The sequence below is a fragment of the Danio rerio genome, chromosome 13, assembly GCF_049306965.1.
Source record: "Danio rerio strain Tuebingen ecotype United States chromosome 13, GRCz12tu, whole genome shotgun sequence".
NCBI classification, from domain to species: Eukaryota; Metazoa; Chordata; class Actinopteri; order Cypriniformes; family Danionidae; genus Danio; species Danio rerio.
The window spans coordinates 52,407,501-52,435,461 of NC_133188.1; the positions used below are offsets into that span (position 1 = coordinate 52,407,501).

Sequence of the window (27,961 nt, forward strand, 5' to 3'; positions counted from 1 at the left end):
GTGCTCATTAATAAACAGTAAAACTGTAAATAAGCCACAGTGGTTATCCGGAACTGGTGTGTGTTAGGTGCTTGATGGGAAATGTAGTGCAGTTTAGTGGCAGAATTGTAGTTTAGGTAATAGTGAATGTTTTCCAGCAATCTGCAAGGGCACGATCGCTGATGTTTGTGACATTAGCCCTCTTATGAATATATATTTTTTTATATTTCCCAAATGATGACAGAGCAAGGAATTTTTCACAGTATTTCCTATAAGATTTTTTCTACTAAAGTCTTATTTGTTTTATTTCGACTAGAATAAAAGCAGGTTTTTATATTTTTTAAGCCATTTTAAGGTCAATATTTTTAGCCCCCTTAAATAATATTTGTTTTGGATCGTCTACAGAACAAACCACAGTTATATGATGACTTGCCTAATTACCCTAAATTTACTCTAATTAACCTAGTTAAGCCATTAAAGGGCCATGAAACCCCCTCGTTTCAGCAGGGTGTTTTCACACCTCTACTTTGGAAAAAGTCAGAAAAGTGGGCGTGTCCAGCTCTGTTTAGGGGGGAGTGTCGGAGGAGCAAAAGAGGGATGGTGTGGGAGTGTCTATTTGGGCGCGCTGACTTTCCGAGTCAAAACACACACCCCCACAGGGGACAAAGTGACTGTGTTTACATGGACATCTGTAGTCGAATTATTTGGCAAATTATTAAATGGTGGACTTTAACTGCAGTTTGGCTCTTTCATTCAGGGAATTCATTCATGTCCCTCGCGACAAACGATATATTTGATTGGAGGAGCTGCTCTAAGCATGTATTTTTCATGCAATGTTTGATACCGCACGGGAATGAGAAAAAAAAACCTCCGCATTTCCCGGAAACTTAGATGCACACGGCAGGTAGCGTCAGAAAGCCGCGTGTGTTATTCCGGTCACTAAATGCGGTGAAAATCCTACACGAGGTTAAAGTTTGGTTGCACTGCTAACATGTTTACACTCGTTGCAATAGTTTGCTCGATACGAACAAACTGAATAAACAAAGAGCACTGGTCGCTCACTTACCAAATCTGTAGAGACAGGACAATCACCAGCAACTAGAGCCGCGTCTTTATTAAGAGAAGACTACAAGCGAATCCGGATCTCAGCGTTTGCAGATGAGAACAGCTCTCAGGTAAACAATGTTCCTCCTTAGACACGTAAGTTATTGTTGTCGAGCGTCACGTACACTGTTAATCCACACGTGACTCCAGATGAGCTCTCACAGAGAGAAAATGAAAACAAAACTGCAACACTTCACGCTTGTTTTGCCAACACAACGTGGCGTCTCTGTCGTAATGAATATTAATGAAGTTGCACAATAGAGCGCGCTGATTGGTTTGAACCAAGCCTTACTCATGCATTAATGCATCACACTGTAAGATGTAATAAGACACACTCTGGCACAGACGTCCAGTCTGCACGCTGGAATACACGCTATTATGTCATGAAGTGACACAGCTTCAAAAATCCGTTTCAAACCAGAAGTATGAATTTGCTTGAAATAACGCAAAAACAACCAATTTACACTTTTTAGTGAAATATAGGTGTCCTAATAGTGTTTTTAGCAGTGTGGGACACATATACGACTGTCAACAGCTCAACACATGTGTTTTGGTGTTTCGTGACCCTTTAAATGTCACTTTAAGCTGAATACTAGTATCTTGAACAATATATAGTCAAATATTATGTGCTGTCATTATGAAAAAGCTAAAATAAATCAGTTATTAGAAATGAGTTAATAAAACTATTATGTTTAGAAATGTGTTGAAGAAAATCGTTAAACAGAAATTTGGGGAAAAATATACGGGGGGCTAATTATTCAGACTTCGACTGTATTCCCAGTATAGAGCATGCTGTCTGTGTGTGTGTTGTGCAGGTGGTGCAGATGCTGCAGTCTCTGGGCAGTCTGGAAGCGTGGCTGGAGGCGGTGGAGCTCTCCATCAGGCAGGCGTCTCTATCTGGAGACCCAGAGTCCGTGAGCGTGGCGGAGCAGGAGAGCCGAGAGCTGGAGCAGGAGCTGGAGACCCGACGGCTGGAGCTGAGAGACCTGCGGCTGGAGGTGGATCGTCTGAGCAGACAGAAACACCTCCAGACGCAGCTGCTGCCCGCTCGACTGATGGAGGTGGAGAAGAAGTATGTGCTCCAGGCTTCTCCTAAATGATTATCCCCACTGGATATTTTTCCCTATTCTGTTTAATGGAGAGAAGATTTTCTTCAACACATTTGTAAACATAATAGTTTTAATAACTCATCTCTAATAACTGATTTATTTTATCTTTGCCATGATGAAAGTAAATAATATTAGACTAGATATTCTTCAAGACACTAGCATTCAGGTTAAAGTAACATTTAATGGCTTAACTAGGTTAATTAGGCAGGTTAGGGTAATTAGGCAAGTCGTTGTATAACAGTGGTTTGTTCTGGAGACAATCCAAAACAAATATAGCTTAAGGCGGCTAATAATATTGACCTTAACATTTTTTTTGATAAAATTACGAACTGCTTTTATTCTAGCCAAAATAAAACAAAAAAGACTTTCTCCAGAAGAAAAAGTATTTTAGGAAAACTGTGAAAAGATGTGTGTGCTGGTCTAAGTATTAGTGTATGTGTGTTTTAGGTTCAGCAGTGTGCAGACGGCGCTGACGCAGCAGACCTCAGAGCTGAAGGACACACGGATGCTCACTGAGTTCCTGGAGAAGCTGGAGCTGGAGGAAAACCACTACACTCTGGGAAAGGTCTGAGCATTTATTCAGTCATGCATTCATTCATTCATTCATTCATTCATTCACTAAAAGAATTATCCCTGAATTAACAGGGTCCATGTTTTGCGATTAACAAGTTGTCCCGTTTATTGACGAATTGCATGAACTGCTCTCTTTTGTAAATTTTTGAAGTTGAAAAATGCAGCTGAGCAGTTTAACAGAGTGCATAATATTTCACTTTCACTTTATTTGTATAGCGCTTTTACAATGTGGATTGTGTCAAGGCAGCTTTACGTAAAAGATCACAGCAAATTGCAATCCAAGCTCATTCTGAAAATGTAGTCCTGCAGGCGTTTCTGGAGACAGCGGAATACGTCCCAGGGGGTACGTACGGCTGCGTTTATTTTTTTCAAGCGAACGCTGCGGGCGCGCTTGCCGGCCGACCGCTTACCTCCTTGTGGAGGGCTTTCCCACTGCAACCCGTTTGTCCACTCAGCTCACAGTGTACGTCGGCAGGCTCGAGATGCAAAGAGTCGACCATGCCGACCGGTTTCGAGTCCAGGGAAGAGCGGTTCCAGCAATCAGGTAAGACAAAAACAGAATGCCAAAAATTAAGTGAACGAGTTTCGTGGCAGGGTGAGAACGCGGTGAAATCCGAAAACGCGGTATAAAAAAAAATCAGGGCTTTTCTTTTTTTGGACGGCTTTTGTAAACTGTTGCTCGGGTTTAGGGAAGCGAGCGGGCGGGCGGGTCGATCGTTAAGATTGGTTGGGTTCGAGAACGAGGAGGGCGGGTCGGCTGATTGGCCGGTCACGCAGTCCGGTCAGTCGGACAGTGGCCTCCAGCGGGTTCACGCGAGAACAGCGCGGGCGCGAACTGCACTCGCTAGAGGCGTCTGAGACGCGAAAAAGCGCACAACAGCGGCCTCTCACGGATTCGCAAAAACAACTGCAGCCGTACGTACCCGCCAGGACGTATTCCTCGGTGTCCAGAAACGTCCGCGGGACTACGTTTCCACAATTAGCCCAGGTTGGTAAATTGAAACCGTGTAGTTCAGTATTTAGTGTTTAAGTTCAGTTTAGCTCAGTTCAGTGTGGTTTATTAGTCACTATTGAGGGCCTAAACACTGAGCAGCAAATCCATCAATGCACAGCTCTACAGATCCCAAGCCATGCAAGCTAGTGGCGACAGCGGCGAGAGAAAATTTATATTTATAATTTATAGTATAGTTATTCGTTTATAATGAGTACTATAATTTTAGTAGTTTGAGAAATATATAATGTATATTGAAATAATTTATAGAGATGTATGTTTGTAAAATAACAGAAAAGCTATTTGCAGTTTATTACTAGGTATTTGTACTGAAATTTATAACACAAATACAGACAATATGTCACTTAAAAGCATTTAAGTCCTCACTTTTTCTAAAATCATTGTTATGCCCCAAGTCTAGGGGAAAACAACATGGGCTTAATAAGCGGAAAAACAAATGTTGTGGGTGGTGGGTTTCCCAAACAAAACAAAAACTATGCAAAAGATCCCCTTTGGTCGACGACCAAAATCTGACACTCATGAGAGTAATTGAATAGATTTGTAATAGAAAAACAGTAGTTTTTTCAAATGAGCATCTCATTTAAATGAGCAAGTAAATGAACTAAATTACCTATAAATATTTAAAGAAAAATACTGGAAGCTCAGCTTTTTTTCTAAACATAAACACAGTCAAAAGTAATCAAATAAATAGGCAGGCCACCCTTACAAGCTCAAACTCTCAAAAAGTTAAACGCATGAACAATAGTACAAGATTAAATGTTAATTGTTGGCCGGAGGGGTGAGGGAAATCCAGGAGCTCCTCTCCCAGCAACCGTCGCACCACAAGTAAGCTCTCCAAACTCGGAAGTTCCTTTTTATAGGCCTCCACGACCAGCAGCCAATCAGAGCATGGATCACGTTGGAATGGGAGCCTATGGAATAACAGAAAATAACAAGAAGGCGGGAAAAAGAAAAAGACACATGCAATGTTCATTTATTCATTTTCTTGTCGGGTTAGTCCCTTTATTAATCCCGGGTCACCACAGCGGAATGAACCGCCAACTTATCCAGCAGGTTTTTACACAGCGGATGCCCTTCCAGCTGCAACCCATCTCTGGGAAACATTCACACACTCTCATACACTATGGACAATTTAGCCTACCCTATTTACCTGTACCGCATGTCTTTGGATTGTGGCTCAGTTGGCGTTTCTGTGTGGAGTTTGCATGTTCTCCCTGCGGTCGCATGGGTTTCCTCCGGGTGCTCTGGTTTCCCCCACAGTCCAAAGACAAGCGCTACAGGTGATTTAGGTAGGCTAAATTGTCCGTAGTGTATGAGTGTGTGTGTGAATGTGTGTGTGGATGTTTCCCTGAGATGGGTTGCGGCTGGAAGGGCATTCGCTGCGTAAAAACTTGCTGGATGAGTTGGTGGTTCATTCCACTGTGGCGACCCCGGATTAATAAAGGGACTAAGCCGACAAGAAAATGAATGAATGAATGAATGAATGAATTATTTTTAGACAATTAAACGTCAATGAACCAAAACAGACAAATCGCATAATCTGAATTATTTTTTAAACATTAATCAATAAAGATATTTATACAGTGTTAACGCGCTTGTTTTACACTCTCTTTTCTTGCTGCAGCCGCTGTGCAGTGATCTGGACTCTGGAGCTTCTCTTCTGGGCCGCAGACATGATGATCGGCTGATGGAGGCCATCGGGAATCCTGTCAAGGAGCTCCGAGAAGCAGTGGAGATGCTGAACGATACGGCCCGCGAGAGAGGCAGAACGCAGACTCATGACCACAGCATACAGCAGCTCATCAACACGGTGAGCAGAGCGAGACAAACTTTTCCTAGAAACCGTTTGTTGATGCAAAACTACAATTATTTACACAGTTTACACCAGGCATGTCCAAACTCGGTCCTGGAGGGCCGGTGTCCTGCAAGGTGTAGTTCCAACCCCAATCAGACACACCTGAGCTAGCTAATCAAGCTCATACTAAGCATTCTAGAATCATCCTTGCAGGTGTGTTGAGGCAAGTTGGAGCTAAAATCTGCAGGACACCTGCCCTCCAGGACTGAGTTTGGACACCCCTGGTTTACACAACATCATGAATTTGAAAGTGAAAGTAAAAGGCATGCGTGGAAGGGTGCCCCCGTATCTGGTTTATGTCTCCCCCTTGTGTCTAATACAGAAAATGCAGCATGGTTAGAATAAATAACCGCAATTAGACGGTTGTAATAATAGAAACAGGTCTAGTCAGAAATGGACCTTCAAGTGTTTTATTAAATTAATCCACACATACTATTTATGTATTACTGGTTTCCTAGCATGCCATGGTGTCGGCGCGGGTGGAGCAGTGTCTGCGGCGCTGTGCTGAACTTGCTGAAGACGTGCTGGAAATGGAGAGTGAGATGGCAGTCAGGTGTGAGCCGGATCGATGCGGACTGGATGATCTGCAGCAGTACCAGGACCAGCTGGAGGTATGGGTTCACCCAACTATACTTCCATAGATAATGTTGCAAAGCAAAATCTGTCCGAAAAATGGTCTAGTTTATGTTTTAGCTACTTTTTAGGACCAATTAGATATTTTGCATTGCTAGTTTGGTTTGTATGACATCTAAGAACATTTTCTTAAAGGTCTGTATGTAAGTTTTTGACTCTTCTAAAGTATAAAAATACCATAAAAAATATCATAATATGTTTGCAGATATTTAAGAAATATGCTAATGAACATTTCCCAGAGATGGGTTGCGGCTGGAAGGGCATCCGCTGCGTAAAAACTGCATATTTCATTCATTCAGTCAGTCATGAAGGCTCTCAAAGTATGCGTCCCTGACCAAAATGTGACCTCCGGTGGACAGTAGCAGACTCTGAAATGAGACATAGTAATGCATTATTGTTATTTTTATTATCAGATTTTTTTTTTTTTAATCTGTGGTCCTGAAATTGAGGTGTATTTTAGGTAGATTACATTATATTTTTGTTAACTAATTAATCAATAGCCAAATGTATTATTTTGCTAGCACAAATTAAGTGAATTGTATTTGTTAATTAATTAATAACCTGATTTATTAATTTATTAGCAAAGAAAAAAGTAGATTACATTATATTTATGTTATTTTCCTAATTAATCGCCTGATTAATTACTTTGTTAGCATAAAAGTAAATACAATATATTTGTTTCAAAAAAATAATTACTAGCCTATTTAATAATTTTGATAGCATAAAATAAGCAGATTCCATTATATTTATGTTAAATCATGAATTAATATCCTAATTATATTTATCATTTTGTTAGCAAATAATAAGGAGGTTGCATTATATTTGTGTTAAGTAATGAATTAATAACTTAATAAATAATTTTGTTAGCAAATAATAGGCAGATTACCTTTGTGTTAAATAATGAATTAATATCCTAATTAATCATTTTGTTAGCAAATAATAAACACATTACATTATATGTGTGTTAAATAGTGAATTAATATCCTAATTAGTCCTTTGGGAAGTGTATAATGAGCAGATTAGATTATATTTGTGTTAAATAATAAGTTAATATCCTAATAAATCATTTTGATAGCAAATAATAAACACATTACATTATATTTGTGTTAAATAATAAATTAATATCCTAGTAAATAGTTTTGTTAGCAAATAATAAGCAGATTACATTATATTTGTGTTAAATAATTAATAAATATCCTAATTAATCATTTTGATAGCAAATAATAAGCAGATTACATTATATTTGTGTTAAATAATGAATTAATATCCTAATTAATCCTTTGGTAAGTGTATAATAAGCAGATTAGATTATATTTGTGTTAAATATTGAATTAATACCCTGATTAATCATTTTGATAGCAAATAATAAGCAGATTACATTATATTTGTGTTAAATAATTAATAAATATCCTAATTAATCATTTTGATAGCAAATAATAAGCAGATTACATTATATTTGTGTTAAATAATAAGTTTATATCCTAATTAATCCTTTGATAAGTGTATAATAAGCAGATTAGATTATATTTGTGTTAAATAATAAATTAATATCCTAGTAAATAGTTTTGTTAGCAAATAATAAGCAGATTACATTATATTTGTGTTAAATAATTAATAAATATCCTAATTAATCATTTTGATAGCAAATAATAAGCAGATGACATTATCTTTTTGTCAAATATTTCATTAATATCCTAAATAATCCTTTGGTAAGTGTATAATATGCAGATTACATTATATTTGTGTTAAATAATGAATTAATACTCTAATTAGTCATTTTAAAGCATATAATAAACACATTACATTATATTTGTGTTAAATAATGAATTAATATCCTAATTAGTCATTTTTAAAGCATATAATAAACACATTACATTATATTTGTGTTAAATAATGAATTAATATATTAATTAATCATTTTGTTAGCATAAAACAATAGCTAACAATTATAATAATACTTCTATCACAGTCTGAGCTTGTTTTATGCATGCATATCGTTGTGCGGAGATGTTAATTAAACCCATTTTCACGAGTTTCACAGTCGTTTATTTGATAAAACAGTCAATCCAGCCAGCAAACGAGTGTTTTTGTAACACAACAACCCAAAGTCCATATCATTCATCTGGGCTCAGGAACAGGAAGCATCTTGTTTTCTGGCACTCGATGACCTCGCAGTGTTGATCTAATGGAAATGACTTTCTCCCACCTCTCTGCTGATGAATTTATTTTAGCACATTGTTTCGAGAATCTGTTTCCTGCTGTGGCTGAGGTCTGACATCCACTGAGACTTGTGCTTGGTAATGAAGCCCACACAGGACTTCATTATCCACACAGGACTGCATTGTGTGAGAGTTTTTGGCATTTATGATGTGTATCTACGTGTCGGCTGATTCATTTGTGAATTCAGCGCTGTGCATTGTGGGCTGCGTTCATGCAACACAGCCTTAGTGGTGTATATTGCACAAACACACACACACACACACACACATCTGTCTGCAAAGCCTGAAGCATAAGATATGACCTAATGGCTCATGCTGAAATAGTCTGACGCTCATGCACAAAGCATCTGTCAGACAAACACTGAATCTGATTAACAATGCATGTGGAAAGCATGTGCTTTATTTTACTGATATTCAGTTGAAGACAAAACTAATAGCCCTCCTGTGCATTTATAATTCCCTTTTCCAAATATTTGAACATGTTGTTTAATGTAGAGATTATTTTTTAAACATAATAGTTTTAATAACTGATTTCTGATAACGGTTGTCAGTGGTTATCAGCTGATAGATATGGGCCAGTAGGGGCCCTCTGCACCTACTGGTAGGCTGTTATCATCTATCCACATGGTTAATCAGCTGTAGATCACACACAGCTGCTGTCGGAAGTTAAAAAGAATTACTTATATTATTAAATTTCCCATTGGTGAAGTTTTTTCCTCGCCGATGTCGCCCCTGGTTTGCATGGTTCGGGATCTGTAGAGCTGCGCATCGATGGATTTGCTCTTCAGTGTTTGGATTCTCAGTTGTGATTATTAAACCACACTGAACTGAGCTAAACTGAACTGAACTTAAACTATGAAAACTGAACTACAGTGTTTCAATTTACTATGATCTTCTATGTGAAGCTGCTTTGACAAAATCTACATTGTAAAAGCGCTATACAAATAAAGCTGAATTGAATTGGATCGAATATTTTATGACGTCTTCCCCTACCCCAACCCTAGACAGGGCTCGAAATTAACTTTTTTACTTGGTAGCACCGGTGCTCCCAACTTCAAATATTTAGGAGCACCAAAAAAATTTTAGGAGCACCAGAAAAAAATTTAGGAGCACCCACCAAAAATGAATGAGCACAGCTGCAAATTGTTTTTTAAGGGATTTATTGTATTTTAAAACAACATCAATAGGACTGACAAAAACCAGAAACAACTATAACTAATGCTGCGAAGACATTGATATTTGTGTGCAATAATTCCAAAATGAATGTCTAATAATTAGGCCATAGAATATTAATGATGATGAAAATGACAATAATAGTAACAATGAATTACATTTCTCATTATGATACTGCCTTGAATGTGCATGAATGTAGGTTATCTGCTATAAAAAGTCTGTTACTTTATAAAAAAAAAAATTGTATAGTTTGCATCAAACAAAAATGAAGCATTGCAGTAAGAAATATTGATTTTGTACTGCTGTTTTTATATGCATGTCAATTTAATAAATCATATTTCTGCTACAAAACAAACAAAAGATTATAATAAATCCTTCAATTCAATGATGAAAGCTGCAAAGCAGTCATCAGTAAATAAATATAAAAATAATATACACCTCAAACAAGAATAGACAAAAGAAAGTAAGTAAAGTCTCACTTCTATCACTCTTTAAAAGTTTTGGTTTCAGTTTGTGTCAATTTAAAGGTTCAGTCTGAGATGATCTTCATTTTTCTGTGTTAGTGAAAAGCAGGCGATTCAGCCGACCCAATTCATGAGCAGGCAGAGCAGGATTCTTGCGATGACCACCGGCACAATGCCGCTCTTCGTTATGAGCCGCAGTTTCAGTGTAAACTTAGTAAAGGCGAGCTTCTTTGGCGATGATATGTTCAGTATTAGATTTGACTTTTAGCGGACATTTGCGCTGAACACGCAGTGAATGCAACGCATGGAGATTCGGGCGCCTTCTCCAAGAAGCGCGTACTCGATTGATCTCAGCTGGCGGATCATTATTCACCACGTGACGTGTCATGATCGCTTTCATCTGCGCCTCAATTTTAGGTGGGGTTTGCAAACCTGTGTGCTTTAAGTTTTTACTCTTCAGCCGTTCTCTAGTAGTATAGCTGATTAAGCATGTGGATGGATGATAACTGCCTTCTGAGCCTACCAGTTGGCACCCAAGGCCCCTACTGCCCATATCTATCAGCTGATCTTCACTGATAACACTCATTCAATCCAGTGATTCAAAGCGGTTGGATAACTCATGTCCAGATTAATACGTTTTCATTTAAAAATGCTCTCTGTTTAGGCCTTCGTTTCACACTGAGATTACGCTTTTCATTCATTAATTTTCCGTCGGCTTAGTCCCTTTATTCATCAAGGATTGCCACAGTGGAATGAACCGCCAACTTGTCCGGCATATGTTTTACACAGCAACATACACTATGGCCAGTTCAGTTGATCAATTCCCCTATATTGCATGTGCTTTGACTGTGGGGTAAACCGGAGCACCCAGAGGAAATCCACGCCAACATGTGCAGAACATGCAAACTCCACACAGAAACGCCAACTGACCCAGCCGGGACTCAAACCAGCAACTTTCTTGCTGTGAGACGACAGTGCTAACCACTGAGAAACCGTTTTGCCCTTACAAAGTAACTAGTTATTTCAAATATATGTAAATTTTATTTAAAGAATATTTCAATATATCTAAAGTCACAATAATATTGTATCGTGATGCAAATATCATAATAATTATCATGTGGATCCTTTTCACAAGCTGATTATGACGTGTTTAACAATCACCAGCATCTTAAATCCTTGAAATGTTTTTAATATGTTGATTTTTTTTCTTATATTTTAAATGTTTGTGCATTTATATGTAATTACTTATATATTATATCATCTTTGCATTAAATTACCAAAAAACGAATTACCGCTTATTAGGCATGGGTCTGTATAAGATTCTGACTGTATGATAACCTTGGATAAAAGGGGGCTGCACAGTGGCGTTTGCCTCACAGCAAGAAGGTCGCATGCTTGTGCCTCGGCTGGGTCAGTTGGCGTTTCTGTTTAAAGTTTGCATGTTCTCCCCGTGTTCGCGTGGGTTTCATCCGGGTGCTCCGGTTTCCCCCGCAAGTCCAAAGACATGCGGTGTAGGTGAATTGGGTAGGCTAAATTGTCTGTAGTGTATGAGCGTGTATGGATGTTTCCCAGTGATGGGTTGCAGCTGAAAGACCATCCACTGTGTAAAACATATGCTAGATAAGTTGGCGGTTCATTCTGCTGGGGCGACCCCTGATTAATAAAGGGACACAGCCAAAAAGAAAATGAATGAAGAAAATAAATAAATGTCTGGGTATAAAAAACAACAAAAAAAAAAACATTTTTCCCCCCATTGATCACAATATATTTTATTTTAAGAAACACTTAAAATATTTCAGTAAACATGTCAGGCTGAAGAATTCAACTAAATCGTAATCTAAAAACATGTGCTGGCCAAATTCCCTCAATCCGCCTCATTTCTGGAGACATGTCCTGTGCTCTGATGGAACTAAGATTGAACTGTTTGTGATAATGACCAGTGTTACATTTGGAGGACAAAGGGGGAAAGCTTACAAGCCAAGGAACACCATCCCAACTGTGAAGTATGGGGGCGGCAGCATCATGTTGTGGGGCTGTTTTGCTGCAGGAGGGACTGGTCCACTTCACAGCATAGATGGCATCATGAAGAAAGAACATCATGTAGAAATACTGAAGCAACATCTCAAGACATCAGCCAGGAAACTAAAACTTGGCCACAAATGGATCTTCCAAACAGACCATGACTCTTAGCATACTGCCAAATTAGTTCAAATGTGCTTTAAGGACAACAGAGTGAATATTTTGGAGTGGCCATCACATAGCCCTGATCTCAATCCTATAGAAAATTTGTGGGCAGAGTTGAAAAAGCTTGTGCGAGCAAGACAGCCTACAAATCTGACTCAGTTACAGCAATTCTGTCAGGAGGAATGAGCCAAAATTCCTGCAAACTATTGGGAGAAGCTTGTGGAAGGATACCCAAAACATTTGACCAAAGTTATACAGTTTAAAAGCAAAGCTAAAATAATAGCAAGGAAATGTGTGCAAACTTTTGACTGTCTAGAAATTAATAAAACATTCTCAAAAAAAAAAAAAATTTAAAAAATTATTATTCTGGCATTTAGTGAATGTAAATCATTTATGGTAATCCTAACGGACCTAAAATAGTAAACGTTTAGTATCATTTACCATCAGACATTCTTTGTGGTTATGTTCCTTTTTTAGAGTTTATGTCAACTTCTGGTTTCAACTGTAAATACATTTCATTTCATTACATTAAATCATTGACTTCTGCTGTCTTCATTAGTGTCGAAAACACTGATTTAATTACAACTTAAAGAGGCATTTTTACAGATCTTTTTTTTTCTGTGGATATAAAGTAAAGTCACTGCACTGTTCAGGTCTAGAGCTTGCTTGGATGTTGGTTTACAAGCAGTTTGCTTTTTAAACGTTTCCTAAGGGGCTGACCAGTAGCTTTTGATGTGGAGACAGTGGCGTAGCAGCCGGGCCCACAGGGCACGCACTGCGGGGGGGCCCGCGTGATAGGGGGCTCCACGTCGTTGCGATTTTCAATAATTTAAAATCTGGCAACCGCAATAATTAAACTCTTGGGAACAACTGTGGTCGGTACCAAAGTTCACAGGTCTGGGTTCACTGAACTCCTCTCAAGCGGTGGACTACTTCATTCTGATTGCTTGCCGCCGAACCGCGTCAGAGCTCATACCATAAAGTTGACTTGATTTCAACTCTCCTCGACGCTCACACCGGAGAACGTCACGTCAGTGATCCCTGCAGGGTGGGCCTCCTCATTTTGCGCTACGCCACTGTGTGGAGGCTCCTTTTCTGCTGGGGATACTGTTGCCCTAAAAACTAAAATTAAAAAAACATACTGTAAAGTAAATAAAATACTGTAGAAATGGTATAACAGGACATTTTTGCAGCTTTAAAACCTTGACTTTTCCAAACCGTGGTAAACCTTAGAATCGGTTGTCGTCCCATGCCTCCCCTTATATGTGTTGTTTTTTGGTGCAGGCTGAATACGGGCTGTTGCAGCAGGAGGTGGAGCTGATGGAGAGTCTGTGGATCCGCCTGTCAGACGTGTGTCCCGAGAGGATGACCAGCGTCAGCTCTGAGATTCAGAGCAGTCTGAACTCCTGGATGGAGCTCAGCAAGAGTCTGAGTGAAAACAAGAAGAGGCTCCTGCAGTTCACACAGCTGAGGCACTTCTTCAGGAGATACCTGGACATGATGTGAGGAAATGACGGAAGAACGGCTCGCTTTATTTTGCATTCTCTTAAAGGGATCGTTCATCCAAAAATGAACATTTACTCACTGTTTACTCTCCCTCAAGTGGTTATAAACCTTTATGGGTTTCTTTCTTCTATTGAACACTAAAGAAGATGTTTTGAAGAATGCTGAAAAACTGTAACCATTAAATTCCTTTGGAAAAACAAATACAATTGAAATCGAAAGTTACAGGTTTCCAGCTTTCCACAATCTTCTTTTGTGTTCAACAGAATAGAGGAAGTCAAACAGGCTTTGGAAGAAGTGAAGGGCGAGTAAATGATGATAAAATGTTCAGTTTTGGGTGAACTGTGACTTTAAGGATTTAAATAAAAAATAATAATTAATAATGATAAATATGGTTTATTTACTTTTTTAATGAAGTTTGTTTTCAGTTCTGTCAAGGATTTTTGCTTTATGATTTTGTTATTATTATAATATTATTATTATTATTATTATTATTATTATTATTATTAATTGGCGATGCAGTGGCGCAGTAGGTAGTGCTGTCGTTTGAGCCTCGGCTGGATCAGTTGGCGTTTCTGTGTGGAGTTTGCGTGTTCTCCCTGCGTTTGCATTCCTTCGGGTGCTCCGGTTTCCCCAACAGTCCAAAGACATGCGGTACAGGAGAATTGGAGAGACTAAATTGCCCGTAGTGTTTGAGTGTGAACGTGTGAATAAGTGTGTATGGATGTTTCATAGTGATGGGTGACGGCTGGAAGGGCATCTGCTGCGTAAAAATGTGCTGGATAAGTTGGCGGTTCATTCCGCTGTGACGACCCCTGATTAATAAAGCGACAAAGCCAAAAAGAAAATGAATGAATGAATTATTATTAATATTATAATGACATATGGCAGAAACCCTTTGAGCATATTCCCCCAAATTTTGAATGTGGTATTAAGTAAAAGAGCACAACATTCCTTATGCATATTTAACAAAACCTATTATATGTAAACATATTAACATCACTCTTTTTTGCTTCTTACTAGGCCCACGCAGAATCTGCGTGCGCATTTACTTGTGTAAATTTATATTTATTCAGTTTTTAAATTAATTTATCTAATATTATTTTGATATAATAATTGTAATATGAAAATGTTGGTATGATTTATTTACAGTACAGTTTGTAAAGTCATATTTTCTTTCTTTCGAGTTTCTTTGTTCAACCAAAATAAGTAAATCCAGGACTTAATTTGTGCAGAAACATGCCGGATGCGGATCCTGCAACTCTTAAATCTGATCCGGCACCTCATTTTATCGATCCCCCTCCTCAACCGCTGTCCTCCTCCTCCCCCTTTCGCTGTTAACCTTCACTTTCTTCCGCGACTCCCCAACCTCTTCACTTTCGTCCACGACACCTCCGCCCTGCTCACTTTAGTCTGCAACACCCCTACGCCATCCACCGCACCATCCAACAACACCACCCCATCCCACCACAACTCCCCAATTGATTTGCATTGTAAACATTAAATAAAAATTAAAAATGTATTATTTTTTATTTCATATATGAAGTTTATAGTTATGATGTTCGTAAAATCTTTTTTAGATTTTTTGCAAAATTCTCTGCAAAAATAGCAAAAAATGTCTGCAGATTCTGTCTGGTCCTACTTATTACTCATTAATTGCAATATATGCACACACATACATAGACACATGTATGGTGTTTATAAAGTATTTTGACATTCCTAATACATATATTAGTATATGTGTCAGTTCTGGGTATTATTTCATTTTCTGATGTTTTGCATATTCCTTTAAATCATGTTCAGTCCTGATTTAATTTTTATTATTGTACTACATTAATAATGTAATATACTTACTTACTTGCACCCCATTCACATCAGCGTCAACACTTCCCATTCACTTTGAATGGGTGACGTCAGTCGTTGCCAAACTGCATTGTGGATCCGTCAGCGCTGCTTCAGTGATGTTGCTCGCTGCAGAAGTTGAAACTTTCTAAACTTTTGAAGCACCGACGGAAGCGTCAGCCAATCAGATCACTGTATGCAAATACACCAGCTCAGACAGTAGCCGATTGCTGACTAATTTCATTGGCTGACGCTGCTATGACGATCAGGTCAGCCCTAACTTCAGACACACCCTCTGTCAAGCGTTCACGCTGAAGCCCCGTGTGAATGCACTGTTACTCCATGGGGTATTTATATTGGAGTTGATATTTAGTCACGCTATATTGGTGTTTCATAACATGAGGTGAGCTGTTAGACCAATGCTTTACTCCCAACCTGGAGCTCCAGGACATACACTACGGACAATTCAGCTTAGCCAATTCACCTATATCGCTTGTGTTTGGACTGTGAGAGAAACTGGAGCACCCGGAGAAAACCCACGCCAACACAGGGAGAACATGCAAACTTCACACAGAAATGCCAACTTACCCAGCTGGCGCTCAGACCAGCGACCTTCTTGCTGTGAGGTGACAGCGATCCCCACCATGGTGGTGCAGTGGGTAGCACTGTCACCTATAACACTCCCTATAATAATGCATGATAAAATATATATAATATACATACACTCACACTCATTTGCTGCTGCTGTACTTGAAGGCAGACAGTGTGTAACAATCATAGAGCCAATCAAGAGAGAATTGTTGGTAATATGAATTGCTGAATAACTTTCCTGCAACAAACATTTTTATTGGCCATGTGGATGAAAATGAAAGTTGTTTAATTTTTATTACATAAATGATAACAGGCATAATAATAAAGAATATGGAATATGTACAAATAGTTTGGAGTAAAATACCCATCACCCCCCCTGCCCCCAACCCCCCTTCATATGCGCAATATCACACAAGTAGCAGTGCGATATGGCTGTATTTAACCACTACGAGTGTAATCTTGCATTAATACAACAGTTCGACGGCACAATCTTGTATATAAAAAAGAAAATCAAACACGGAGAGTCTAAAACCCTTTTGTTTTAGGAACTACTTTCTTCCGCCATTCATTCACATCTGCAGCTGACGTCAAAACAGTAGAAGCCGTTACTAATTCGCCAACGTCAGCTGATTTTGCTTACATTTTAAGATTAAAAGGTTGAATGTGACATGAAATGTCATCCATCTACAGAGATATCTCCCTACAGTCTATTACAGTCTACAGTATTTCTCTGTTGCCGCCGGTATTGTGCCAGGTGTCCCAGCGTTTACCTGAGAATTAAAAAAAAGGAGACAAACTATTTTGCTCTTCCTATTGGCCTTTATCCATTTCTCCCAAGTGCTGTCAACTACATACATGCCAGTCAACGACAATAAATAGGCAAAGGGAAAAGAAAAAGACACTTAAACATCTGTCGCAAAATAAAATGTTACAGTATTGAAATAAAAGAATGATACAGACCTAGAGCGACCTTCACACACTTCTCAGAGTTTGCCAGAACTGAACTGAGCTCCCATACTTACTTGCTTACATCTCAAAGGTAAAACAACCAGAGAAGAAGTCCTCTTAAAGGGGACATTAATACACAATGCATATCAAACATTAAGCGACCGTTACAATATCACAATAATTAACCTCGAAAAAAGCAGCGCAATCACTACCAGACTGCTGTTGTGTTTGCGATAAGGAGGGACGAGGCTGAATCCAGCTTCTTATTCTCAGCTTCTTATTGACTTTATCCGCTCCACCTTTAAAACCACAACGCTTCCGTTTTTCATTTTCTTATTCGGGTTCAAGAAAACAAACAACAGTTTTAATCTAAGCAAGGGCTTATTATGCGGCTCTGGCGCCATCTTGTGGATAGACAACGTCAACAGTCTTTGACTAATGGACACCGACGCGCTATCTCAGAAATGATAAATATTTTAAAATTGGCACTATCCTTATAAATAAACAGCAAAGTTGCAGTCTAAACAACTACATTCTCGACTAAAATAGCCTCAAAAGTGCATTATGTTGCTTAACTGCAGGAATATTAGTCAAACTGTAGTGCTTGTATGTGGGCGAAGTAATACACAAAGGTGAAGAGGCATTTTGTGCAAAATATCTCACGGCTATCAGATTCAAGAACCTGACAGAACTGTTGTATGTATATATATATATATATATATATATATATATATATATATATATATATATATATATATATATATATATATGTGTGTGTGTGTGTGTGTGTGTGTGTGTGTGTGTGTGTGTGTGTGTATATAGATATATATGTGTATATATATGTATGTATGTGTGTATATATATATGTATGTACATACATAATACAAAAATATATTATCGCAACTATTTATTTTAATCATGATAATCTTTTTGCATTATGCTATATATATATTTATACATATGCTATCATTTAAAAATAAGATATTATTAGAAAGTAAAAAATATATAGTTACTATACCTAATATATAGTATTACTTACGATATAAAACTATAAATATATATCTATTACAATACATATATATATGTGTGTGTGTGTGTGTGTGTGTGTGTGTGTGTGTGTGTGTGTGTGTGTGTGTGTGTGTGTGTGTGTGTGTGTTTGTGTATGTGTATGTATGTATATATATATATATATATATATATATATATATATATATATATATATATATATATATATATATATATACATACACACATATATACATATATACATACACACATATATACATATATATATATGTGTATTGTAATAGATATATATTTATAGTTATATATCGTAAGTAATACTTTATATTAGTTATAGTAAGTATATATTTTCTACTTTCTAATCATATCTTATTTTTAAATGATAGCATATATAAATATAAATATGGCATAATGCAAAAAGATTATCATGATTAAAATAAATAGATGCGATAATATATTTTTTCAGATTTTAGGTTAAACAAGTATTTGTTTTGTTTGTTATTCAGAATTTTGCATTAAACTTAATATTTTTAATTGCCATGCTTGTTTGTGCACTCTTCTTCAGCTCTTGGACAGAAGACACTCGCTCCTGCATCTTCTCTGAAAGTGCTCTCCGTCAGAGCCGACAGAACCAGGAGCCGCTGGTGGAGGTTCTGGACAGACAGATTCAACACAAGTTCGAGGAGTTCGACCGGCTCGCTGTGGCGGGACAGAAGCTGTTCGACCACCAGCATCACCTTAGCAAAATGGTAGAGCATGTTGTGCAGGAAAATAAAGAAAGCAAAAGCACAAAATAAAGAATACACTGGAACATAAACAGTTCTGAAATATTTGGGTTTATTTGCTGTGATCTTGTGCAGATCAGGGAGAGGATGGAGGAGTTGCGGAGCATGCTGGGATGGATCCTGGTCCACTGGAGAGCTCAGAAAGATCAGCTGTTGAACAGACAGAAGACTGAAGACCAGCAGAGCCAAGAAGATGCCATTTATTCTGAAGCCGCGGTCTGCAGCTCACAAACACAGGTACACTGAGCATGCACTCGCTGATTTATACAGCTGATGAGATAACCTGAGAAAAGAAACTAGAAATTTGAAGTGAGTATTCAATTTATCTTTATTTCTATAGCACTATTTACAATGTAGATTGTGTCAACGCTGCAAAGTAAATGTATGATGCATTTTTTTATAATTTTGCATGATTTAGTTGGTCATACAATAATAAGAATGTACATAATAATTATAATACGTCGATAGTAATACAATCAGTTGCTTAATTTGTTCTAAAATTGTATGTTTTTTTTACATTAAAATCAAATTAAAACAACATTTGTAAACAGATTTTTGGTCTTACAATAAACATGCTGCGATTTTATAAATAACACAGTTGTATAATTTTAATGTAAATAGCTTAATTTAAATATAAAGAAAATATATTGGTCACTTTATTAGGTACACCTTACTAGTACCAGGTTGGACCCCCTTTTCTGTTCAGAACTGCCTTAATCCGTCATGGCTTAGATTCAACGAGGTACTGGAAATATTCCTCAGATATTTTGCTCCATATTGACATGATAGCATCACACAGTTGCAGCAGATTTGTCGGCTGCACATCCATAATGCGAATCTCCCGTTTCACCACATCCCAAAGGTGCTCTATTGGATTGACATCTGGTGACTGTGGAGGACATTTGAGCACAGTGCACTCATTTTCATGTTCAAGAAACCAGTCTGAGATGATTCACACTTTGACATGGTGCATTATCCTGCTGGAAGTAGCCATCAAAAGATGGGTACACTGTGGTCTTAAAGGGATGGACATTAGCAACAATACTCAGGTAGGCTGTGGCGTTGACACAATGCTCATTTGGTACTAATCGGCCCAAAGTGTGCCAAGAAAATCTCCCCCACACCATTACACCACCACCACCAGCCTTAACCGTTGATACAAAGCAGGATGGATCCATGCTTTTATGGTGTTGAGGCCAAATTCTGACCCGACCATCCAAATGTTGCAGCAGAAATGGAGACTCATCAGAGCAGGCAACATTTCTCCAATCTTCTATTGTCCAGTTTGGTGAGTCTGTGTGAATTGTAGCCTCAGTTTCCTGTTCTTAGCTGATAGGAATGGCACCCGGTGTGGTCTTCTGCTGCTGTAGCCCATCCGCCTCAAGGTTGGACCTGTTGTGCGTTCAGAGATGCTCTTCTGCAGACCTCGGTTGTAGCAAGTGGTTATTTGAGATGCTGTTGCCTCTCTGTTTGCTGGAACCAGTCTGGCCATTCTCCTCTGACCTCTGGCATCAGCAAGGCATTTGCGCCCACAGAACTGCCGCTCACTGGATATTTCCTCTTTTTCAGATCATTCTCTGTAAACCCTAGAGATGGTTGTGCGTGAAAATCTCAGTAGATCAGCAGTTTCTGAAATACTCAAACCAGCCCGTCTGGCACCAACAACCATGCCACATTCAGAGTCACTTAAATCCCCTTTCTTTCCCATTCTGAAGCTCGGCTTGAATGCTTAAATGCATTGAGTTGCTGCCATATGATTGGCTGATAAGAAATTTGAGTTAATGAGCAGTTGGACAGGTGTGCCTAAAAAAATGACCGGTGAGTATATATTCCAATGCAAACCTAGTTAAGCCTTTAAATGTCACTTTAAGCTGTCTTGAAAAAAATACTATATACTGCCATCATGGCAAAGATAAAGGAAATCATTTGTTGGTAATTACTTAATAATAAAACTGTTATGTACAGAAATGTGTTGAAAAAATCTTGGTTAAACAGAAATTAGGGAAAAATATAAAAGTTTTCAAATTGACCAGGAGGGCTAATAATTCAACTGTAAGTAAATAATAATAAAAAAAAAGAAATACACATTCTGCTTCTTTTCAGAGCGAAATCTCACCTGCAGCATGTCAGCAAAAGACAGAAATCCTGCCAGTGGCTCCCCCTGAACAGGACACGCTGCAGCACAGTAATGATGAGTATGAGGTGATGAAGAGCGTCAGTCCTGCAGGAGGAAATGACAGAAATCATGCAGAGAGGGCAGAGTCGCCGTATCTGCTGCTAAAAGAGTCCAGTCCTTCATCTCTGGGAGGAACCGTAAACCTCATCCTGAGCTTCAGTGAGTCTGGAGACACACAGATCCAGCTTCAGGCGTCGGGCGGAGAGAAAGACACGCCGGAGCCTGAACCCGTGCACAGGGTGAGCAAGAATAAACTTCATAAAACACTCAAGCACTATTATACACATCTTCATTTTCTTTCATTTGTATATCAAAATCGGTCACACTTTACAATTAGGTTGCATTACATTAGAATACAATAAATTAGATTACATTACATTAGATTACTTTAGATTACATTACCTTATATTAGATTACCTTACATTAGATTACATTACATTTTGGATTAGATTACATAACATTACATTAGATTACATTACCTTACATTAGATCACATTAAATTAGATTATATTACATTACATTGCATTGGATTAGATAACAATACAGTACATTAGATTACATTACATTTTAGATCAAATTACATTATATTAGATTACATTACATTTTGGACTAGATTACATTGTATTAGATTACACTATATTAGATAACATCACATTAGATTACTTTACAATAGATTACATTGCATTAGATTAGATTACATTTTGGATTAAATTACATTATATTAGATTACTTTACATTAGATTACATTGCTTTTTGGAATAGATTACATTACATTAGATTACATTAGAGTAGATTGCATAACATATTAGATTACATTACATTACATTAGATTACATTTTGGATAACATTACATTAGTTTACATCACATTAGATTACTTTACCATAGATTACATTGCATTAGATTAGATTACATTACATTAGATTACATTATAGTAGATTGCATACCATACTAGATTACATTACATTACCTTAAATTAGATCACAATACATTATATTAGATTACATTAAATTGCACCAGAATACATTACAGTACATTAGATTACATTAAATTAGATTAAATTACATTTTGGATTAGATTACATTAGATTACATCACATTAGATTACTTTACAGTAGATTAGATTACATTTCATTAGATTATATTACAGTACATTAGATTACAGTAAATTAGATTGCATTATATTTTGGATTAAATTATATTAAATTAGATTACATTGCATTAGATTAGATTACATTACTTTTTGAATTAGATTACATTAGATTAGATTACATTACATTTGATTACTTTAGATCACATTACATTAGATTACATTAGAATAGATTACATTAGATTACATTAAATTAGATTACGTCAGATTAGGTTACATTGGAGTAGATTGCTTCACATTATATTAGATCACATTAGAGTAGATTACATAATATTACATTAGATTACATTACATTACATTAGATTACATTATGTTACATTGCATTAAGTAACATTAGATTATATTATATTATATTATATTATATTAGATTACATTACATTTTGGATTAAATTACATTATATTAGATTACTTTACATTAGATTACATTACTTTTTGGATTAGATTACATTACATTAGATTACATTACATTTTGGATAACATTACATTAGATTACATCACATTAGATTACTTAACAATAGATTACATTGCATTAGATTAGATTACATTACATTAGATTACATTACAGTAGATTGCATAACATATTAGATTACATTAGATTACATAACATTACATTAGATTACATTAAATTGCACTAGATTACATTACAGTACATTAGATTACATTACATTAGATTAAATTACATTTTGGATTAGATTACATTAGATTACATCACATTAGATTACTTTACAGCACATTAGATTACATTACATTAGATTACATAACATTTTGGATTAAATTATATTATATTAGATTAGATTACATTAGATTACATTACTTTTTGCATTAGATTACATTACATTAGACTACATTAAATTAGATTACGTCAGAATAGGTTACATTGGAGTAGATTGCATCACATTATATTAGATTACATTAGAGTAGATTACATTATATCACATTAGATTACATTGCATTAGATTACATTACGTCACACTGCATTAAGTAACATTAGATTAGATTATATTACATTAGATTACATTACATTACATTAGATTACATTACATTTGATTACTTAAGATCACATTACATTAGATTACATTAGAATAGATTACATTAGATTACATTAAATTAGATTACGTCAGATTAGGTTACATTGGAGTAGATTGCATCACATTATATTAGATTCCATTACAGTAGATTACATTATATCACATTAGTTTACATTACATTAGATTACATTACGTTACACTGCATTAAGTAACATTAGATTAGATTATATTACATTACATTACACTAGATTAGATTACATTACATTGCATAACATTTGATTACGTTACATTTGATTAGATTAGATTACATCACATTATGGTACATTAGATTAGATCACAATACATTAGGTTTCATTATAGATTACATTACATTAGATTAGTTTTCTCTACATTAGATTCAACTTTATTACACATGTAGGGTACAGGATAACAGAATGCAGTTAGCATCTGACAAGAGTGCAAATATAATCAGTAAGTGCAGCAATAGTAAATAATACACACATACAGCCGAAGTCAGATTTATTACAGAGGATTCTGGAATGCAACTTGTTGCTTTCAGTTATTTACTTTTACATAACTTTTAAGCCATTTTTAAGCCTTTTTTATAAGGTCAGTTACTGTCAGTGATTTGTATCAGATTTACATTTTGTATATTGCTTTGTCTTTCACTAAAATATACTGTAATTTACTAAATACAAGCGTTTAGAAATATATTAAAAATAGATAAAAATGACAACATATATTTCATCATGTAAATTGTAAATTAATCATATTTCTAGCTTAAGTGTTTATGTTATATAATGTTTTACGTCAGTTTAATATAATTTAAGTTCAAATGAATCCTCAGGTTAATTTTGTTTCAATTTAAAATCTAAGGCAGAAAAATCAAGAGAGCGCTTAAGTTTTCTCAGTTCATCAGAATTTACTGCATTTATTAGCTATGGCTTTAGGTAAAATGTTAATATTTATTTATTTATTTATTTGAAAAGTCTGATAACATGTCATCAAAAGTTTTTAACTTATTGTTATTGAAAGTCAGGAATATTTAAACAAATACTTTTTTATCTATTCTGAAGTTTTAAAATGGCATTGCATTGTCTAAAAATTAATATAAGCATCTACAAATATTTATATTTATTGTTATTTTATGCAAGTACAAATAAAAAGCTCTAAATTACAACATTTCTATTTTACATTGGGAAGAAACGTCATCATTAGTTTACAGAATAAAATTCTCTTTTATAAAATAGTGAATGAAACAGTGAAGCTCGTGCAAGATAAGAATAATTTAAACATCACAAACCACACTGATCACTCAGTTCCTCCTCATATTTCCCTCAACAACATCCGCTTGTGTTTTATCTTCCTGTACGCTCTCCTTCAGCCTGCCGACTCTCACTCTTCTGCCTGTAAAAGCTTTTGGAAACGCTGCCAGGGGCTTTTTGGTAGTTTAAAGCGAAAGAAAAAGATTTATCGGCACAGTGCAGAAGAGGTAAATACAGTCCGGTGGCCATGCATGAGTAAACACACACACACACACACACGTGAATGAGTGCATGAGGACTGCAGTGTGATGGATTGACTAACACAGAAATCATGTCATCTGAAGGAGGTCATGACCCTGATTCTGCGGGGAATCACAGGCATCTAGACAGAATGTGTATTCTGAACAGACTTTGATGGAAGAGCATTGACTGTGTTTTAGTGAAGATTGCAAACATGTATGAGCAGGTAATGAAAAGATTTGGTAATGAAAAGGAAATTGCCTCTTTCAATGATCTCACTTTGAGCCACCGGAATATGGGAAGCATTAGAAAATCTTCCAAGATACAAATAAAGCCTCATTTCGAAACATTCAGCTTGTTTACAAAACTGTCTTCGGGGAATTGTTTTAAAGTAATTGCAGTCAAAAATAAAACTGTGTGTTTTTTGGGACGGTTACAAGTTATGCTAGAGTATATCAGCCTTAAATGGACCTGCAAGAATCCTCTGGGCTTTTATTATGCCCGGTCTGTGAAGTGTAGTTGTCGGACAGTATTAGACGCTATTTTGGAAATGGTGGACATTGCTGGAGGTTTGAAGCTCTCATGTAATCAGATTATTATTATTTTTAAACATCAGGAGATTTGGGGATTATGAGAAAGATAGAATTTCAAACTGCGGTCATGTCTTTTTATTCTTAGATGCATTTTGATATCTGTCAGCAGGATTTGTTTGTATTTTGTTCTGCTGCTTGTAAATGAGACCCCAGAGATGAGGACATGAGAATGTGTTCATATTGAGTTTCTCATAGTGGGTGACCAGTAGACCATTTATTTTCCTTCTGCTTACTCCCTTATTTATTAGAGGTCACCGCCAGATATTCCAGCATATCTTTTAAACAGCGGATGCCCTTCCAGCCACAACCTATTGGGAAACACCCATACACTTGCACACACACACTCATATACTAAGGGCAATTTAGTTCATCCAATTCACCTATAGTGCATGTGTTTGAACTGTGGGGCAAACCGGAGCACCCGCCAACACAGGGAGAACATGCGACCTTCTTGCTGTGAGGCAACAGTGCTAACCACTGAGCCACCGTGCCCCCCTAGTTGAAAGGTTTTGCTTTAAAATAGTAACTTCTTTGCTAAATTCTGTTTGTGTCTTGCAATTTTGACTTTATTGTTGCCGTACTGAGTTTATTTCCTGCAATTCTAACTTGTTAATCGCATTTTTAAAAAATGAATCTTGACTTTTTGTCATGCTTGAAATTTTTTACATCTTGTAAATTCAGTTTTTTTTTCCACCATGAAATTACAAAAACGTTTTGTCATTGCCGTTGCAGGTTTTTCACCCTTTTCCCAATTCTTAATTATTTTATTGGCATTCTGAATTTATTTCTCAAAGCTTTTACATTTGTGAAAAATAAATTTTGAGATGTTTGGAAATTATGAATATACAAAATCTGATATTCAAGGTAATTTCAATAAAAATATTTGTATATTTAAAAAATATAAAATGTAATCTTATTTTTTATGTATTTTTATTTATTTTAATAGAATTTTTTGTTGAAATAACCTTCAAAACATCAGATTTCATAAACTCATAATTTCCAAAAATCTTGATTTATTTCTCCCAAATTTCAGTTCAAATTTCAAAGTTTGTTTCTTGCAATTCTGACATTTTTTGGAAATTATGAGTATAAAATCTGATTTTTTTGAAAGTCATTTCAGTAAAAATATTTAGATATTTTGAAAAATATAAAAAAAATAGATTTTTTATGTATTTTTATTTATTTTTATTGCATAATATTATTGAAATTACCTTATAAAATTTTTTTGTTAACTTCATTTCTAAAACCAAAGTTTCTTGTTTGTTTCAAAGTTTGTTTTTGGCAATTCTGACATTTTTGGAAACAGTAAGTATACATAATCAGATTTATTGAAGGTAATTTCAGTAAAAAAAATTTTTTTCAAAATGTTAAATATATAAGATATAGTGTTTTAGTTATTTAATTTTATTTTTAATACATATTTTTGTTGAAATTACCTTAAAAATCGTATTTTGTAAACTCATAATTTCTAAAAATGTCAGAATTAATTTATCACAAATTTCAACATTTGTTTTCTTGCAATTCTAACATGTTTGGACATTACAAGCATACGAAATCAGATTCATTGAAGGTAATTTCAATAAAAATAAGTATTTTTATTTATTTAATATATTTTTATGTTCGTTGTTTACAATTGTGAGTTTTCAGGCCCTATCATACACCCGGCGCAATAAGGAGCAAGATGTGTTTGCCTCGATTTGTTGCTATTTTCAGACTAGCGCAACCCTAAATTTCCCGGAATGGGAGATGAGACTCTGATTGGTTTAATTAACGTTATTCTCAAAACACACCCAGAACTCATTAGGAGAATAAGCACAGCTCTGTTGGATCATGCGCCGGATTGTAGTTTTTCCGTTGTTAAAATAGCAAAAGTGGATTCAGACAAGTCCAACGCTTTTGCTGCTAGCGCTTTAGACTTTGTGCCTAGATCATTAAAATAGAGCCTTGCATCTTACAATTTCAACCTTTTTCCTTCTTGCAATACTTGCTTTGATTTTTTAATTAGTTTTCACATCTGTTAGTTCAGAACATAATTTGCAATTTTGCATTTTTTTTCTCACAATTGCAAGTAAATGCACATTATAAAGCAAAACATTTCCTCAGAATCAACATTTTTATCCTTATTTTTCTTCATTTTCTTTATCCATAATACTAAAAAGCTGCAGACTCCAGATGCTTTTATTAGACGTAAAGATTTGCCTCAGATGGTTTTGTTTTAATCAGATGTGCATGTTCGAACACTGACAGAGCTAGCAGATGATAAGAGAGGTGATAAGATCCTGGCTGTGTGGTTTTTCACTCTTACGTAAGCTCTCTTTAGGCCTGATGTAAACTCCGCCGTGACAGCAGAGATGTGACCTCAGCCTTCGCTTCCCATGATCGCTGGAGTTTGGAAATGGCTCCCAGCAGGAGCGGGGAAATGCTGGGGAAATTTGTTGTGAACTTTCTATAAGCCCTGTGTGATTTATGCTGTGGGGCTGCCAGAGAAGCACAAGATTAGTCACGGGGTGAAAGG

General features: G+C 36.2%; 1 protein-coding gene across 3 annotated transcripts in view; it reads left to right on the forward strand.

Annotated features, from left to right (window-relative positions):
• Positions 1-27,961, forward strand: part of mymx (myomixer) — a 116,134-nt gene that overhangs the window by 65,527 nt on the left and 22,646 nt on the right. Inside the window, exons 16-24 of one of the 3 annotated variants that reach the window (XM_005173026.6) lie at positions 1,899-2,155; positions 2,640-2,757; positions 5,402-5,587; positions 6,091-6,243; positions 13,590-13,807; positions 18,778-18,961; positions 19,073-19,234; positions 21,101-21,412; positions 24,733-24,840. In XM_005173026.6, coding sequence (XP_005173083.3) covers positions 1,899-2,155; positions 2,640-2,757; positions 5,402-5,587; positions 6,091-6,243; positions 13,590-13,807; positions 18,778-18,961; positions 19,073-19,234; positions 21,101-21,412; positions 24,733-24,840 — 1,698 coding nt within the window. Of the gene's footprint in view, positions 1-1,898; positions 2,156-2,639; positions 2,758-5,401; positions 5,588-6,090; positions 6,244-13,589; positions 14,106-16,120; positions 16,741-18,777; positions 18,962-19,072; positions 19,235-21,100; positions 21,413-24,732; positions 24,841-27,961 lie in introns of those variants that run through there. The other 2 variants (XR_012388946.1, XR_012388947.1) reach the window with 2 other exon arrangements.